This window comes from Ostrea edulis, chromosome 2, assembly GCF_947568905.1.
Source record: "Ostrea edulis chromosome 2, xbOstEdul1.1, whole genome shotgun sequence".
Lineage (NCBI taxonomy): Eukaryota > Metazoa > Mollusca > Bivalvia > Ostreida > Ostreidae > Ostrea > Ostrea edulis.
Genome location: NC_079165.1, coordinates 81784427 through 81804902, shown reverse-complemented (window position 1 = coordinate 81804902; position 20476 = coordinate 81784427). Strand labels below are relative to the sequence as shown.

The following is a 20476-nucleotide window of genomic DNA, read 5'->3' as shown; positions in this document are numbered from 1 at the left end:
CTTTGTAAATGATAAACCAAACCGGTCGCTGTAATAATGACGAAGACGGAAACAAGAAATATCACTGCCTTGGATTCTGTGTATTTTTCGACTTCTGTTAAAGCCTGGAAGTTTGTTTCGATTGTATGAACTTTAAGATTCCTTTTTATCCCACTGCCAGATAATCCAACTATCCCCTGGGTCCTTCGTTACATGTTGATTGCTTATCAGATACTGAAGATTTTGAATTTTGGTGCTGATATTTATACTAAAAAATAATTATTGTTTAATTCTTTATTTCTACATCACTTTGATGTGTTTAGTGTTTACTTTGACGTGTAATAGCATGTGTAAATATGTATTACGGCAAAATTAAATTCCTATTTCAGTACTCGTCCCCGCGCTGCTTATTAAATTATCGTGTCATCTTACGTATAAGAGTGCATTTCATGATCACCTCCGTACACACAATCTGCAGAATTAGATAAAGCTCCCAAATCAACAGCTTGGGGCTAATAAGGCGTGATTATCAACAATGGTTTCATGGAGCCCGTGCTAGACCTAACTGAAAAGTCCAACAGACCATAAAATTAGCATAACGGGATGATTGTGTACTTCAGGTGTGAAGTCATTGAAGCAAGAAACTTCTTGGACTTCGAGATAATGCATGTGTTTTTAGCACTTTGGACTGTAAATCTACTTCGAGATAAGCCAGGTATTCGAGATTTCCTTGTTCGAGATACTGGGTTTTATAAAATCATGAGTATAGTAAAACTGGTTGGGACGGTCGAATCACTTCGAGACATCCGTTGTATTCGACATATCGGTGTTCGAGATACTGGGTTTTATAAAATCATGAATATAGTAAAACTGGTTGGGACCATCGAATCACTTGGAGACATCCGTTGTATTCGACATATCGGTGTTCGAGATACTGGGTTTTATAAAATCATGAATATAGTAAAACTGGTTGGGACCGTCGAATCACTTGGAGACATCCGTTGTATTCGACATATCGGTGTTCGAGATACTGGGTTTTATAAAATCATGAATATAGTAAAACTGGTTGGGACCATCGAATCACTTGGAGACATCCGTTGTATTCGACATATCGGTGTTCGAGATACTGGGTTTTATAAAATCATGAATATAGTAAAACTGGTTGGGACCATCGAATCACTTGGAGACATCCGTTGTATTCGACATATCGGTGTTCGAGATACTGGGTTTTATAAAATCATGAATATAGTAAAACTGGCTGGGACCGCTGAATCACTTCGAGACATCCGTTGTATTCGACATATCGGTGTTCAAGATACTGGGTTTTATAAAATCATGAATATAGTAAAACTGGTTGGGACCGTCGAATCACTTCGAGACATCCGTGGTATTCGACATATCGGTGTTCGAGATACTGGGTTTTATAAAATCATGAATATAGTAAAACTGGTTGGGACCGTCGAATCACTTGGAGACATCCGTTGTATTCGACATATCGGTGTTCGAGATACCAAAGTTTACCTGTATGTATTTGATTTTTCTGTGAAACAAATGAACAAATGTTAATCAGTTTTTGTATACACAGGGATCCCTTTCCCTTTCGGCTTGTACAAAAATGATGCAGTCATTAAGCATCTTGTTTACTTCTGGACAACCAGCAGAAAGCTGTGCGATAATAGCCATATGCATGGTGATGATAAAACTTTGTCAAGATTATGCTTGAAATCTTTCTTCTAAATTATCTTTCCTTTAGGACACCTAGAAGACAATAAGCAAAAAACTCTTTACCAAAATAAGTGATGTCAAATTGACCAAAATCAAATAAAATGTCCCTTAGTCATCTTTCCATTTAAGTTTGTGGATCAAAACAACATCATCTTTTATCTCGATCAGTTCTTAACAAATGTCTTATTTTTTGTAACTCTTCCTCTTAAGAGCCACGTGGTTCACAGATTGAAATACTGGTGTATAACTTAATTGTAACACTTTCTTGTGCAGAAGTTGATTTTATAAAAACTGGATCAATTTTTTGAACAGGATTCTGAAGACGATGGTACAGGGATGGGTAAGAGACGTCACTCTCTACAATAATATATTTGCAGACAATCAGATCATTCACTTCTACAGGTATGTCATTGTTAGGCAATTTGGTCATTCGAGAACAGGCACATACAGGTATATATTGTTACATAGCCAGATTGTTCACTTCTACAAGTAATTTATTCATTGTTGGTACAGGTAAATCAATGTTCGACACTTCTTATGTTAAGTCATTTACCTCTACAAGTGAGTCATTGTTAGATAACTAGGTCATTCATTTGTACAGGTGAGTCATTGTTAGATAACTAGGTCATTCATTTGTACAGGTGAGTTATTGTTAGATAACTAGGTCATTCATTTGTACAGACGAGTCATCGTTAGATAACTAGGTCATTCTTTTGTACAGGTAAGTTATTTTTAGATAACTAGGTCATTCATTTGTACAGGTGAGTTATTGTTAGATAACTAGGTCATTCATTTGTACAGGTGAGTTATTGTTCGATAACTAAGCTTGGATTTCTCGAAAAAAATCTCAAACTTAGTATGAGTTCTCTTTTATTTGACCAGTCGAAATTTGAGCAAAATCTCATACTGAAGTACAAGTTTCAACTTGAGTTTTTTTAGAGGTGAGTCACTGTAGGTACTGGTAAGACGTGATAACAAGAGGATTGTTTACTTCTTTCGAGGTGAGTCACTGTAGGTACTGGTAAGACGTAATAACAAGAGGATTGTTTACTTCTTCAGTTAAGTTGTTCATTTCAACAGGGTTTGACAACAGGACCCAGTTGCATGACAGTTAGTTAACTTTAACAGACAGTTAACTTCCCGTTAACCCTTACATTTATATAATGTTAACTAGATGTTAAACATAACTCATCTTCATGCAACTGGGCCCATTATTCACCAGATTGCCATAGTCCCAATTATTATAATATCGTGTTATTTTGAACCTGTGATTAGCTGATTGTTGTCACATGATTCTGATATAAAATGCTTATAAATCTTACTGTACTAAAGATACAACATTAATAAATCCAGGTGGTAAAGGAATCTATTTTTAGTAGGATTGGATTTATAAATGTTCTATTTTTAGTATAGTAAGGTTTATAATTAGGCATTATCTATGTTATAAGTATTTAATAACAGAATTATAACCTTGTACTTTGAATTGTTTTGTTAATTATCATAAAACAAGTAAAGCATTTTGATATCTGTCAATACACTATCCCCTCAGTATATCGCCAGCTTTTGTCTCGGTATTTCACCCGCCTTTGTCCCAGCCTATGTTGATGTTAAAAGAGTTTAACCATTTTAGTTCATCAATTTAAAAGTAATGTTGTTAATAAATTAAATGATTATTAGCTCACCTCAGCTTTAAGCTCATTTCTGATCATCTGTTGTCTGTTCGTCCGTCTGTCTGTAAACTTTTTTCATTATCGACTTCTTCTCCAGAACCACAGGGTCAATTTCAACCAAACTTGGTAAAAAGCATCCTTGGGTGAAAGGCAGTTCACATGAAGGGCCAGATAATCACAAAAATAGGGTGGGATCATTTAAAAGAAATTCTCAAGAACCACTGGGCCAGAAGAGTTGAAATTTACAAAAAAAATTCCTGACACAGTGCAGATTTAAGTTTGTTTAATCATGTTCTCTAGGGGTAGGTTAGGGCCACGATAGGGGATCAAAGTTTTATATAGGGAAAATCTTCAGATATGGGCCAAGGTGACTCAGGTGAGCGATGTGGCCCATGGGCCTCTTGTCTTTTTATTGTCTTCCAAAATTTATATAAATACATAGAGGCATTTGGTTCTTCAGTTATTTTGATGTAGTTCTTGAAATTTTGTCAGATGGTGGGATGATCTGTGCTTGTACATTTGTAGAACAGATAAATACATGTAGAACCATTACATTTTGTCATGGTGGGCGTTGCGATGACTAAAAGGTTGACAAACACGTGCAATGGCTGCAACATAAAAATATGACATCACATACATCAATATACACAAAGTATAAAAGGTAATTTCACCTACTGTACCTGAAAACATGTGGCAGATGGTTATAGGTGAGTTTGGCGTGATAAGGTGTTTTTTTTAGCATATTTTTCCAGTAGCAGTATGCGCCTGGGGGGGGGGGGGGGGGGGGGGATATATACCAAAGTGACGGCAGTAGAAGTGATTTTATCGACTGATGAGAATATATTGATCTTGGCAGATCATCCTTTGTCAATATACATGCACTCAGGTCGGGTTGATAAAAAATATGCATTGACCTCATCAGAATGCCATCATAATTGTGTAATATTCCAAAGTCTGCAGTGTTTGAAGAAAGAAAATGCAAGCAGCTTATTGCCTGTGTTCATTTAATTTTAGAATGTATCATACCCTTAACATGTGAGGTTTTTATGCTGTTGTTGTGTTAAATTTGTGGGGGCCCCCCCCCCCCCCCTCGTTTTTTTTATTATTTAATTTGGCATATTTTTAAGCTCTCTGTAAGCTTATAATTACAAATGTAAGTTTTTATGGGATTGACGTTGTTTAAGGTGGCTGCAGTCTTCCACAGCTCTGTTGTATGACCCAGCACTGAGAAGAACTCTGCACAACATGATGAAGAAAGTCTTTCTTCAGGTAAGGTACTTATGTTCTTAAATAGCTTGAAACTTTAAGCTAGGACAAGGAGTATATCAGTCATGTAATCAAGCACTAGCATCGCATTACATATATGCATTTGTACAAAAAACAACTTTACAATTTTAGTTGATATCTGAATTTAAAAGACTGGGATCCAACATAGTTTACGGAAACTTTAACCATCTGATCCTTTGCACAAAGAAGCGGCGCCTGGTGGATGCTCTTGGCTATGTGGAGTATATTACCAACAGCATCAAGTCCAAGGACCTATTCCAGATTGTGGAGATAACTTATGAACAGTGTTGGGAGTACCTTGTTTGGTTAGATCCTGTAAGTCCACACTGTAGAAAAGGGGGAGGGGGTGCATTTGAACTATTTTTTTGTCAACATGTTGCTGCAATCAATTTTGACTTTATTCTAGCGTATGTTTCTCTTTACTTGTATGCCCTCAGGGGCCCCAAATTGGTTTCAATAATTCTATTCTATAAACTGTATATCAGATACTGCGATTGAAAATTCTGAGATCTGATTGTCGATACAAATTATGTATTTTGATTTAGACTTGAACAATACAGATGAATACTGTTTGATGTAGTTTCTGGGTAACACATCTGTGATGTTAAAACTAATGATGGTAAACATGCAGGCTTTTCATGGATTGCTTTTAGTATAGCATGTTCTTATAAGAACTTTTTAATAATGAAATTCATATAATGATAATATTTATCTATACAGAATAGTGTTTTTACTAGTGACGACAGTTGTAAAGCTACACAATAGCGTTTTTACTAGTGACGACAGTTGTAAAGCTACACAATAGCGTTATTATTAGTGACGACAGTTGTAAAGCTACACAATAGCATTATTACTAGTGACAACAGTTGTAAAGCTACACAATAGCGTTTTTACTAGTGACGACAGTTGTAAAGCTACACAATAGTGTTATTACTAGTGATGACAGTTGTAAAGCTATACACAATAGCATTATTACTAGTGACGACGGTTGTAAAGCTACACAATAGTGTTATTACTAGTGATGACAGTTGTAAAGCTACACAATAGCGTTTTTACTAGTGATGACAGTTGTAAAGCTACACAATAGCGTTATTACTAGTGATGACAGTTGTAAAGCTACACAATAGCGTTTTTACTAGTGACGACAGTTGTAAAGCTATACACAATAGCGTTATTATTAGTGACGACAGTTGTAAAGCTACACAATAGCATTATTACTAGTGACGACAGTTGTAAAGCTACACAATAGCATTATTACTAGTGATGACAGTTGTAAAGCTACACAATAGCATTATTACTAGTGACGACGGTTGTAAAGCTACACAATAGCGTTATTACTAGTGATGACAGTTGTAAAGCTACACAATAGTGTTATTATTAGTGATGACAGTTGTAAAGCTACACAATAGCATTATTACTAGTGACGACAGTTGTAAAGCTACACAATAGCGTTTTTACTAGTGATGACAGTTGTAAAGCTACACAATAGCATTATTACTAGTGACGACAGTTGTAAAGCTATACACAATAGCATTATTACTAGTGATGACAGTTGTAAAGCTACACAATAGCGTTTTTACTAGTGATGACAGTTGTAAAGCTACACAATAGTGTTATTATTAGTGATGACAGTTGTAAAGCTACACAATAGCGTTATTATTAGTGATGACAGTTGTAAAGCTACACAATAGCATTATTACTAGTGACGACGGTTGTAAAGCTACACAATAGCGTTATTATTAGTGACGACAGTTGTAAAGCTACACAATAGCATTATTACTAGTGATGACAGTTGTAAAGCTATACACAATAGCATTATTACTAGTGACGACGGTTGTAAAGCTACACAATAGCATTATTACTAGTGACGACGGTTGTAAAGCTATACACAATAGCATTATTATTAGTGATGACAGTTGTAAAGCTACACAATAGCGTTATTATTAGTGATGACAGTTGTAAAGCTACACAATAGCATTATTACTAGTGACGACAGTTGTAAAGCTATACACAATAGCATTATTACTAGTGACGACAGTTGTAAAGCTACACAATAGCATTATTACTAGTGACGACAGTTGTAAAGCTACACAATAGCATTATTACTAGTGACGACGGTTGTAAAGCTACACAATAGCATTATTACTAGTGACGACAGTTGTAAAGCTACACAATAGCATTATTACTAGTGACGACAGTTGTAAAGCTACACAATAGCGTTTTTACTAGTGACGACAGTTGTAAAGCTACACAAATTTAAAAACTGCTCAACGTTGTACTGTAAAATTTCTTAGAAAAATCTGACATTTGATTCCATAAAAGAAGATGCTTGTCTTTCATCTTTAAAATTGATTGATGTGAATTACCAGGCCAACCATGGGGGTGTGAAAGGACGACTGCCATCTGAAACCCCACTGGAGCAGACCCAACCTGACCCAGAAAAAGAGGGTGACAGTGAAGAGGAGGGGGAGGAAAGGGAGGAAACGGAAATATTGAACAAATCGGAGAATGAAGACGAGGTTTCTCTTTCTTAAATTATTTTGTCTTGAAGGATATGTAGAAAACTTCCTTAAAACTGCCATACATTAAAAATATCTTGTTGTGTCTTGAATGAAATCAAATATGCTGCAAAGGATTACAACTCTCACCTTGAAATGATGCTTGACAAAGGGTATAATTATCTATCTGAAGGTGTTTGCTTTTGTAGCCAGAGAAAATTTCACATCTAAATGACACTTGAAGAATATATTTGAGGATGATTGCACTTGTAGCCAGTGAAAGATTGTTTAAATAGTATAATTAAAATTGTATATTTGAGGATGTTTGCATTTGTAGCCAGAGATTGAGATGAACTGGAACATCATGCAGTTTCTACCGGAGGCAGGTGCTTGCCAAACTAATTTCAATGTGAGTATAAAGAAAATAGAAAAGTTTGGAAATGGTCATGAAAAAGTTTTCTTCTCAAGAACCACTATTTGGGATTTGATGAAGAACTCTTTGCAGCAGTGACAATTTTCTGCCCTGAATCACATTTTGAGATAAAGATGTATAAATGCTTCTGTAAAACAAGAAAATTTGGCACATACATATTTTGCCGGGAAATGTGAGTGCCACTGGCACAAATAAATTTTATTGCGCCTTCGATTCAGAATGTTTAGTGCAAATTGATTTCCACTACCATTTTCCTCTGTGGTGAGACAGGCATATGTGCAGTAGCATTGATTTCTAACTTGGATCTACAGAATGTTTTCTTGGAAGAACAAGGCTACAATTTGTCAGAATGATAAATCCAGCACAAGTGACCTGGTGCAGTGTAGATTCAAGTTTATTCAAACCATGTGATCGGACATGTAATGGTAATTGACAGTTGCATAGGCAATATGTGATAGGACTTGTAATGATAATTAACAGTCACATAGACAATTTGTGATAGGACTTGTAATGATAATTAACAGTCACATAGACAATTTGTGATAGGACATGTAATGATAATTAACAGTCACATCGACATTTTGTGATCGGACATGTAATGATAATTAACAGTCACATAGACAATTTGTGATAGGACTTGTAATGATAATTAACAGTCACATAGGCAATATGTGATAGGACTTGTAATGATAATTAACAGTCACATAGACAATATGTGATCGGATTTGTAATGATAATTAACAGTCACATAGACAATTTGTGATCGGACTTGTAATGATAATTAACAGTCACATAGACAATTTGTGATAGGACTTGTAATGATAATTAACAGTCATATGGACAATTTGTGATAGGACTTGTAATGATAATTAATGGTCACATGGACAATATGTGATCGGACTTGTAATGATAATTAACAGTCACATAGACAATTTGTGATCGGACTTGTAATGATAATTAACAGTCACAAGGACAATTTGTGATAGGACATGTAATGGTAATTAACAGTCACATAGACAATTTGTGATTGTACTTGTAATGATAATTAACAGTCACATAGACATTTTGTGATAGGACTTGTAATGGTAATTAACAGTTACATGGACAGTTTGTGATAGGACTTGTAATGATAATTAACAGGCACATGGACAATTTGTGATCGGACTTGTATTAATAATTAATAGTCACATGGACAATTTGTGATCGGACATGTAATGATAATTAACAGTCACATGGACAATTTGTGATCGGACTTGTAATGGTAATTGTGGTCAGGGTTGTACTTCTCTCCCTTTCAGTTGATAGTTGCAGGATACATTTTGTCAGTGTACAACCAGCTTCAGGAAGAGCAGAAAATCCTGACACCAGGGAGCACACCTGTGAAACGACGCCACAACAGCCAGAGTCAGGTAACATTTAAAAAAACTACAGCTCCTTTTTTTTCTTCTTCTTCGTCGTCGTGTTGGAAATATTGTATCAGACTGTGGTCCAGAAGAATTCAAAGAGTTGAGGAAGAATATATCAAGTGTGTATTATGTGATCCCTTCAGAAAGAATATATCAAATGTGTAATATGTGATCCCTTCAGAAAGAATATATTGAGTGCGTTATATGTGATCCCTTTAGAAAGAATATATCAAATGTGTAATATGTGATCCCTTCAGAAAGAATATATTGAGTGCGTTATATGTGATCCCTTCAGAAAGAATATATCAAGCATGTAATATGTGATCCCTTCAGAAAAGAAATGGTGTTGAATGTATGTGAATCTCTGTCCATTTTATTTCCCACATTTAAATCCTGATCCATCGCAGAACTGTTCCCACACTGTAACTGTGATATGACGTATAGGCAGCTACCATCAGGATGCACATTGTAACAAGGGACAAAACGATACAATACCTCTACAAATCGAGACGAATCAAGATCTATACAATAGTCGTAGTTCAAGTATTTACGATTTGATAACATGCATGTAAAGAATATCTATTATCTAAATATCTATCAATAAAGTTAAGTATTTTAATGATATCAGTTTGTTTATTGATATCTGTAATATAATGCGGGACGTTATTTTAAAGAAGGATGACAGAAAACCAAGATATTCCTGTGTAAGAGATTTGTGATCTGAATGTTGAGGGGAAGTTTTTCAATAATGCCCAGAAATTTACCGACTGTTTGGCATCCATTTTGTAAACACATTGATTGAACCTGAATTAATCAAAGAGCCAGGACAGAAAGAATGTATGTAATATATTTTTAGAACCAAATCAAAATTCATTCGGAATGAATCAACCATTGAATCAAAAGAACCATGAAGAATAATTCAATTCACAGCAATTTACACCCCCAACAACTGTCATCAGGCACGGAGGAAAAGTGTCGTCTGTATTAGACAGGGAAAAATGGCGTCGTTTGCAAGAAATTGCTAATGTGTGTGTATAAAAATGAAGCATATCTACTAGTATACACCACTTGTATGTTTTATACAGAGAGTTGTAGAAACCACCACCACCACACCACAATCGGTGACCTTTGCACAAGACCTGGTGGCTGGAGATTTAGCTCAACAAATGTTTCTGTGAGTAATTCTGGCTATCATCCAGTTTTTATAGAGTCTAATAAAGTAATTATTTTCTTGCTGTATGCTTTTGAGATAGAAGTTTGGGTGCGAGTAATTTTGGCTATCATCCAGAGTTTAATAAAGTAATTATTCTGTGTTTCCATGTACTTACTGTATGCTTTTGAGATAGAAGGTTGGGTGCATATTATTTTTGCTATCTCTGCAACTTTAACAGTGGTCATTACTGCAGCAGACTTCGTACTTTAACAGTGGTCATTACTGCAGCAGATGTCGTACTTTAACAGTGGTCATTACTGCAGCAGATGTACTTTAACAGTAGTCATTACTGCAGCAGATGTCATACTTAACATTGGTCATTACTGCAGCAGACTTCGTACTTTAACAGTGGTCATTACTGCAGCAGACTTCGTACTTTAACGGTGGTCATTACTGCAGCAGATGGAGATGTCGTACTTAGTCACCTGAACAACCATGTCAATGTTGTGCAACTGCAAGATGTTAAGATCAACATTTCCTTAGCTGAATGTGGCTCTTCATCTGCAATATCACAGGCTTTCAAGTGGGCCCTTATTTTTTTTTTTACAACAGCCCTTATTTTCCTTATATGAGCTTTAGAATCCTAAAAAAGCCCTAATTTTTTGTTGAAATTCCTACATTTTCAAATTTTGAAACTTTAAATAAATTTGACATAAAGTAAGTGTTGGAATTTATTAAATTTAGTCTTAGTATACTTTCAGAAAATGATTTAAGAATTATTTGCTTGATAGACACCAAACTTGGTACACTGGTACAGCATAAGGAGTAGATGACCCCTATTGATTTTTAGGTCACATGGTCAATTCACTCTTGACATAGGAAGATATTGTTTGCTCAATATTTTGAATTGATGATGCTACTATCAATTAAATGATGTGTGTGTATATAACCCTTTTTAATTTTGCACCATGGGGGCATATGTGTTTTACAAACATCTCTTGTTACCTTGATACTTATGAACTGAAATTTCAAAATTACTGTATAGCAGGAAATTAACTCGCGGAATTAATTTTCGCTATATTCGCTGAAACAAAATTTCTGCGAATTTAATATTAAGTGAATTAATCTTTCGTTTGATAAGAAATAAATTGAAGGATTTCAAGATTTGTATTTCCGCAAATTAAACCGACCGCAGTTTGTTGCTAAATGAAAAAATCACGATTTTATCCAACCGCGATATTAACCTGTTATACAGTATTGCTGTACGGCAGCTGAAAATCTTAGTTGCTCATTAATGTCCAAGTAAAATTAGCAACTATTGAGGATGGCCACACACATGGGGAATTGGGATTCACACACACCATTGTTTTATTCACAGAATAACACAGAAAATTCACAAGAAATTTGGCCATGTGAATGATATGTCAGGAGAGTTTCCAAACCGACCAGGCTCACATTTAGCCCTGCAGAATCCAGCTTTAGAGTTTGTCAAATGTGTCTGTAAGGTAAGAGAATTTATACCATTCGTACTTACTGAGTCTGTAGAACAAAAATGTGTCTGTATAAAGCTAAGAGAGTTAATATCATTCATACTCACTGAGTCTGGATGATCGAGTCACTTTGTCAACAAGAGAATGTAGCACACAATTAACTTATACAGATCTTGAATGTTTCATTTCCCACACGTTTTTAGCTCACCTGAGCTTTTCTGATCGCCTGTTGTCTGTCGTCTATCCGTCCATCCGTCTGTCTGTAAACTTTTTAGGTCACCTGAATTCATTCAGGTGACCTATTGCTATCTGTTTTTGTCCGTCGTCGTGCGTCATGTTTTAACATTTGAACATTTTCAGCTTCTTCTCTGAAACCCCTGAACCAATTTCAACCAATTTTGGCATATAGCATCTGTGGGTGAAGGGGAACAAAAATTGTGAAATTCGTGGTCCCTGCCCCCCTGGGGCCTGAGGGGTGGGGCAAAAACCATCAAAATGAGTGTAATTTTAAAAAATCTTCTTCTTTACTCCTGGACATCAAGAAGCCAAACTGTGGGCATAATTATAATGAGCATTGAGCCCTCTACCAAAATTGTGAAATTCATGGCCCCTGGGGTAGGGGTTCTTGTGTTAGGGTGGGGCTCTATTGGTCATATAGTGAAAATGTAGAAATTCTTTGAAAATCTTCTCTGTCTCTGGGTATTAAAGGACACATCTCGTGTTTTCAAAGTATACAGAATTATATGTATTTTGTCTTCCTTATGCTTATAGAAATTAATTGTAATAGTTCGTTCGCTGAAGTATTGCGATAATTAGCCACAATACGGGCTTAAATCTAAGCCCTGATTTCAAAAAGCCTAGTTAATTAGATAGGTAGTCACGTGGTACAGTGACGTCATATGCGACCTTCGTCGATCAACTTGTTGTAAAAGTATTGTTAGATATGTTTAAAAACTCTGGTTTTAGGGGCCTAATTTATTTATCATGGATAACATTTATTTCGATGTTGACAAATTTCCTGAGTCCTATATCTTTTAGCCACCAGTGCATACAAATAATGACCCAAATGTAGCGAGGAAAGCGGGTATGAAATCTGCATTTTGCGAGTAAATGATGTTTACATGGGATCACTGTCTAAACAATATTTGGTAATATCATTTCTGTAAACAACTGTAATTAGAGTTGTTGCTTTTCTAAAATAAACAGTGCAATTATTATTAAATTTATTTTTGGAGAAGTTAGATAGGCCTAAATTATGATACGATTACGTATCATTGGCAACCAGGCCTACTGTCACGGGTGCATTTCGGAAAAAAATAATAAAAAATGATCAAACTTATTGTGAAAATCACAATACTTTTAAATTATTTATTCAAGAAATTTTATTAATCATTATTATTTTTTATCTACACGTTGTTACTTGGAAGTGGGAGCGCGGCATACTGTTGTTGTAAACACGTACATGTGTTCCTTTAAAAAATGAAAGCATTATAATTCAATTCAAAGTTGGGAAATATCATATTTTATTATTTATAATTGAAAGTTCAATTATCTTTTATATTTAAATTTCTTTTTTTGAACTACCAGTTGGTAGACACGGCTAGCAAAGTTCTGCCTATATGTTGTTACAAGGTGAAGGTCAGTTGGTGCGAGTGTGTATTGAATTTGAGAGCAGAACGGAAAGCATATGCCGTAGGCCTATATGTAACAGTGCGTAGCTTCCATAGAACCATTTTCTCGCAGTTTATCTACGTCTTTGTCCAAGTGCTTGTTTGAAAAAGTACAGGGACCAATTCTACTGGGTTTTTTAATGGCAAAATCGTTGTGCCGACAAAAAATATTCACCTCTTGTCACTCATACCTTCCTTCGAAAATTGAAGAAAACACAGTCCAAATCCTCTCTACTGACAGCAAGTACACCCTTAAACGGCACAAAACACCCTAATGCAGTGTTATTTACAAGCCGTTAATGTGATAATTGTTTGTTTGTCAATTAAATATAATCTGTTTATGAAATGGCTAACAACTGTTTTCAAATCGTCTCGCTCGAGGTCGCATATGACGTCACAGATAATGTCGCGTAAAATATCGAAGAAAATATGCATATCGCAAGATTTGAATTTCATCGCTTTCAAACTCGAAAACTACGCAAACTGTTTCATTTAAAACACACGTAAAGTAGTTTTAGGCATGAAATGAATTAATTTTGCTGAAAAAAATAAAAAGTTTAAAAACATGCGATGTGTCTGGGTATTAAGTAGACAAACTAATAGCATGGTAATGATGAGCAAGGATGCCTCTTTATACCCCCCGCAACAAGTTGTGGGGGGGTATACTGGAATCGAGTTGTCCGTCCGTCTGTAGACGCAATGGTTTCCGGGCTCTAAAGCATTATCCTTTCCACCTACCGTCACCATATCATATATATGGACTACCCATGGGATGAAGATGTTCCTTATCGATTTTGGGGTCAAAAGGTCAAAGGTCAAGCACACTGGACATCGAAGTAGCAATATGGTTTCCGGGCTCTAAAGTGTTATCCTTTCCACCTACAGTCACCATATCATACATATGGACTACCCATAGGATGAAGATGTTCCCTATCGATTTTGGGGTCAAAAGGTCAAAGGTCAAGCGCACTGGACATTGAAGTAGCAATATGGTTTCCGGGCTCTAAAGCGTTATCCTTTCCACCTACAGTCACCATATCATACATATGGACTACCCATAGGATGAAGATGTTCCCTATTGATTTTAGGGTCCAAAGGTCAAGCGCACTGGACATTGAAGTAGCAATATGGTTTCCGGGCTCTAAAGCGTTATCCTTTCCACCTACAGTCACCATATCATATATATGGACTACTAATGGAATGAAGATGATCCCTATCGATTTTGGGGTCAAAAGGTCAAAGGTCACGCTCACTGGACATTGAAGTAGCAATATGGTTTCCGAGCTCTAAAGCGTTATCCTTTCCACCTACAGTCACCATATCATATATATGGACTACTAATGGGATGAAGATGATCCCTATCGATTTTGGGGTCAAAAGGTCAAAGGTCACGCGCACTGGACATTGAAGTAGCAATATGGTTTCCGAGCTCTAAAGCGTTATCCTTTCCACCTACAGTCACCATATCATACATATGGACTACCCATGGGATGAAGATGTTCCCTATCGACTTTGGGGTCAAAAGGTCAAAGGTCAAGCGCACTGGACATCGAAGTAGCAACACTCAGAAAAGAGGTAGTTTATACCTATTACCAACACCCTTTGGGAGATTGGGGTAAGCGGGGGGTATTCTTAGTGAGCATTGCTCACAGTACCTCTTGTTAAAAATTGTGAAATTCATGGCCCCTGGATCAGGGGTTCTGGTGCTAGGGTGGGGCTCTATAAGTCATATAGTGAAAATGCATTATTTCTTTGAAAATCTTCTTCTCTGTCCTTGGGTATTAAGTAGACAAACCAATAGCATGGTTATGATGAGCAAGGATGCCTCTTTCAAAATTGTGAAATTCATGGCCCCTGGGTCAGGGGTTCTGGTATTAGGGTGGGGCCCTATTGATCATATAGTGAAAATGCATTTTATTTCTTTGAAAATCTTCTCCTCTGCTGCTGGGTATTAAGTAGACAAACTAATAGTATGATAATGATGATCAAGGATGCTTCTTTCAAAACTGAAATTTATGGCCCCTGGGTCAGGGGTTCTGGTGCAAAGGCGGGGCTGACCACATAGCTATTCAATGTTTCTTCCATCCAAAAGTAAAATTCTTATATTTAAACACAAACCTAATTCAAACATTGGAAGGTTGTTACATGATACTAAGGTGACCTATAAGGCCCCTGGGCCTCTTGTTACATTTTCAACCTCTCCAGAACCACTGGGCCAATTTCAACCTAACTTGGCCATAAGCATCCTTGGGTGAAGGGCTTTCAAGTTTGTTCAAATGAAGGGCCATGTCCCTTTCAAAGGGGAGATAATCACAAAAATGCAAAAATAGAGTTGGGTCATTTAAAAAAAATTCTTCTCAAGAACCACTGAGCCAGAAAAGCTGAGATTTACATGAAAGCTTTTTGACATAATGCAAATTCAAGTTTGTTAAAATCATGGCCCCCCGGGGGTAGGATGGGGCCACAAGGGGGGATCAAAGTTTTACATACAAATATATAGGAAAAATCTTCTTCTATTGAGCCAGAAAAGCTGAGATTTACATGAAAGCTTCCTGACATAGTGCAGATTCAAGTTTGTTCAAATCATGGCCCCCAGGGGTCGGATGGTGTCACAAAGGGGATCAAAGTTTTGCATACAAATATATACTGTATATACTTGCCTATAAGTCGGATTTTTGGGAGTCAATTTTTGGTCCAAAACTCTATGTCCGACTTATAGGCGCGCCCTAAGAAGATTGGTATTTTTCTAGGCGGCGTAATGTAGTGTTTTTTAAACAACTCCGACGATTATCATGGACTACCACACAAATGATTATTGTTTACAAATATCTAGAGATATTGTATTGTTTATATATTTTAAAATTAGGTATAAAGTACAAGTATTTACATATTTTTATCTTGTTTAAAATTATTTACATACCGGTAACTAATACTTTCAATTCAACTAATCTATCGTTTATCGGTAAAATTGAATTACGAACCTGATTTAATATTGAAATATTCATATGTATACCGGCTGAAATATATTTCATAAAAGATTGAATATTGTTAACAGATAATTTAGATCATCATTCTTGACTCTTAAAAACTCTATTGTTGATACATTGAATTATACTGGAACCCCACAATAACTGTGAGGCACATGCCACTAAGTAAACATGGTGTCAGGTACTGGTAATTAGGAGACCATAATTGTGTAGGTAAACAAGGGATCATTGTCCATAATAGATCAAGGGTTGTGTTTAAACCCCAAACAGATATGGCTTGGATATTGAGCACCTCATAATTATTAATTTCTCAAAATATTTTTTGAAACATAGGTAAAAACACTAGAGCATTGACTTGAAATTGTCAACCGATTCTGACAAAAATTTGTACCGACTTATAAGCGGGTCAATGGCAAATTCCTACAAAATAACCTTAAAAAATACAACCGATTTATAGGCGGGACCGACTAATAGGCGAGTATATACGGTAGGGAAAATCTTTAAAAATCTTCTTCTCAAGAACCACTGAGCTTGAAAAACTTATTTTTTTTGACATAGTGCAGATTCAAGTTTGTTTAAATCACGGCCCCCGGGGGTAGGATGGGGCCACAAGGGGGAATCAAAGTTTTACATACAAATATATAGGGAAAATCTTTTAAAATCTTCTTTTCAAGAACCACTGAGCCAGGAAAGCTGATTTTTACATGAAAACTTTCTGACAGTGCAGATTCAAGTTTAAAAATCTGGGTTGGGGGGGGGGGGGGGGGGGGTCAAAGTTTTACATACAACTATAGGGAAAATCTTCTCAAGAACCATTGGGCCAAAGAAGTTGACATTTACATGAAAGCTTTTTGAAGTAGTGTAGATTAAAGTTTGCAAAAATTGTGGCCTCCAGGGGTAGTAGGGGCCATAATAGGGACTAAGGTTTTACATGCAAATATATATGGAAAGTCTTCTGATATGGACCAAGGTGACTCAGGTGAGCGATGTGGCCCATGGGCCTCTTGTTGGTTGTTCTTGACACTGAGTAATGACTTAGTCTTTTAGTCTATTTGACCATCTGTTACACCCTAGAACTAAATAACTATAAGAGATAGGACTCTGATAATTAGCATTTGTGTTTATTGTGTGGGGGTCACATGATCTCTACCATGATCAATGATGCCATCAGTGGTAACACATGTTCATTGGGTTATTATACCCCCCGCAACAAGTTGTGGGGGGGTATACTGGAATCGGGTTGTCTGTCTGTAGACGCAATGGTTTCCGGGCTCTAAAGCATTATCCTTTCCACCTACCGTCACCATATCATATATATGGACTACCCATGGGATGAAGATGTTCCCTATCGATTTTGGGGTCAAAAGGTCAAAGGTCAAGCGCACTGGACATCGAAGTAGCAATATGGTTTCCGGGCTCTAAAGCGTTATCCTTTCCACCTACAGTCACCATATCATATTTGTGGACTACCCATGGGATGAAGATGTTCCCTATCGATTTTGGGGTCAAAAGGTCAAGCACACTGGACATCGAAGTAGCAATATGGTTTTCGGGCTCTAAAGCGTTATCCTTTCCACCTACAGTCACCATATCATACATATGGACTACCCATGGGATGAAGATGTTCCCTATCGATTTTGGGGTCAAAAGGTCAAAGGTCATGTGCATTGGACATCGAAATAGTAATATGTTTCGGTTTGTCATGCCATTTGTTTTTTACACTCAGAAAAGAGGTAGTTTATACCTATTACCAACACCCTTTGGGAGATTGGGGTAAGCGGGGGATAGTCTTAGTGAGCATTGCTCACAGTACCTCTTGTTCTAGTCAGATGTTGTACAAGCTTAAATTTTTGCAACAGCGGTCCTTCTAAGTGATACTCTGTCCCTGTATTCACACAATCTGACTAGGTGATGTTCTGTCCCTGTATTCACACAATCTGTCTAGGTGATGTTCTGTCCCTGTATTCACACAATCTGACTAGGTGATGTTCTGTCCCTGTATTCACACAATCTGACTAGGTGATGTTCTGTCCATGTATTCACACAATCTGACTAGGTGATGTTCTGTCCCTGTATTCACACAATCTGTCTAGGTGATGTTCTGTCCCTGTATTCACACAATCAGGTTCCTTGAGTTGTGGTGGGCCTATTTTTCAGGTTCTTTCCTTGGACAGTAACATTAACCTCCAGGTGATGAAGTTAAAACGTGACCTTCTGAAACTGATTGGAGTAGGAGAATTTGCTGAGGAAGCAGTCTTCACTGATCCGTGTCTATCCTACATTCTACCAGAGGTCATATGTAAATCATGTAACCACATTCGTGACCTTGACCTGTGCAGAGATCCTTATCTTAGCCAGGATAGATTGGAGTAAGTATTGATTGCTGGACAGTTTACACGGGAGGAATTTTTGCATTATTATACTCTCCTGTAATTAAAGTTTAGGGATGTAAAGAATTGCTCTGTCTACCCATCTGTTGTCTTGGTAAGGATGTAACTTTGTGATGGAGAATTTCTCCCACTGAACACAAAGAAGGTTGATTATTTCCATTACTGTAATTCATGTAATGAACTTGCTAGGTCAAAATCACTTGATGAAAATTAAGATTATTTAGTGTGGATTGCATCTAAGTAACAGAAAAAGAATTGCATCATCATATGAGGGAATTCCATGAATTTAGACCAAGGTTATTTAACAATATCAAAAATACAATTTTTTTGCCCTTTACAACAGAAACTACAACAGTGATATCAGACAAAAAATGTTGCTTTCAGCCTGAAAGTGCATCATGCCCAAGATCATTTTATACAAAGGCAAGTTTACGAAGAGCAAATGTGTCATTCTCATTTAGGCTATATAAGGAATGACTTTAATTCTGGGGCAAGTTATACGAGTATAACCTGGTTTGGGTCAGATTACACTTTATAATCCGCAAAGTGGATTATAAAAAAGCGTAAACTGACCCAAACCAGGTTATATTGCTATAACTTGCCCCAGAATCAAAGTCATTCCTTATTATTTAATGCAAGAGACAAAGATACTAACCTTCGTTTATCAAAATGCACAGGCAATTGCATCGCTTGGTGTCGAATTTACTATGTAAAGAGTAAAGGTATAGAACTCTAAATATAGGGTACCCATTTTAGCCGATGTAAAAACAATAAATTAATTGATATAAAATTCTACTTTGTATTTTAATTTATTCAAACATAATCAATCTACATTACTACCAAAGTTCATCCTGAAATTCCGTATATTTCCCAAGATATGCAGAAATGAACTCGGAAAAATGCCTATTATTTTTTGGTCGACTTTTAGCTGGGCCCTGACAATATACGACTACACAGAGTGTTTGAGCATTGCAACAAGCTATCAAATAGAATGTGCAGCATAAAATATCATTTCTAAAATGAATTTCTTACCCCAATTCATAAAATGAAGTCCGTAGTAGCTCCAAGTGACTGAATTTTTTTAAACCGTCTACTTTCACAATCCCAGCCATCACGATAGTTTTGACTAATTACCCAAAAGAGATGTAAGGACCCATAACGATTTAGAGACTCAAATACTAATATTTATCAATATTGATTCATTATAGTACATAAATTATGCTAATAACAAGTTTTCATAAATATACAAATGTGTTATTATGTCTATTTTTATCTAAATCACATTATCACGGGTGTTTGACGATTTATGATAATGATGTCAATGTGGGTAGTTAGTGGCACCGATGAAAATGACTTATAACTGAAAGTACAGACGGTTTAAAATTTCCAGTCACTTGGGGCTATTACGGACTTCGCTTTATGAATTGGGCCGCAGAGATGGGGTAATCGTAATCAGTAATCGTAATTGATTACAATCGATTACATTTTTTTAAGTAATCATAATTGATTACATTTGTTTTTAAAGCAAAGTAATCGTAATCAATTACTTTGGCAAAGTAATCGTAATTTATGATTACAATAATGATTACAATGATTACTTTATATTTATATTAAAATAATTATTTAATAGATAACAGTTAGAGCTTATGTATGTTATGTGTGCCATCATAAGATTTATCCATATCTATATGATATTATACTTACAGTATTTGCATGTATTTAATAGCAACTAAGGTCTAAATCTGTTTAAATTAAACTTAATAATCTGAACTAGTATACCCTGTATCA

The 20476-nt window shown here is 36.2% G+C and overlaps 1 protein-coding gene across 1 annotated transcript in view; it reads left to right on the top strand.

Annotated features, from left to right (window-relative positions):
* The window catches only part of LOC125680554 (DNA polymerase epsilon catalytic subunit A-like), a 117689-nt gene that overhangs the window by 89015 nt on the left and 8198 nt on the right, over positions 1-20476 (top strand). Inside the window, exons 42-50 of the mRNA XM_048920236.2 lie at positions 2017-2106; positions 4559-4643; positions 4773-4976; positions 7031-7180; positions 7497-7568; positions 8891-9001; positions 10084-10172; positions 11530-11656; positions 18456-18667. Of these exons, the coding sequence (XP_048776193.1) occupies positions 2017-2106; positions 4559-4643; positions 4773-4976; positions 7031-7180; positions 7497-7568; positions 8891-9001; positions 10084-10172; positions 11530-11656; positions 18456-18667 (1140 nt within the window). The remainder of the gene's footprint in view (positions 1-2016; positions 2107-4558; positions 4644-4772; positions 4977-7030; positions 7181-7496; positions 7569-8890; positions 9002-10083; positions 10173-11529; positions 11657-18455; positions 18668-20476) is intronic.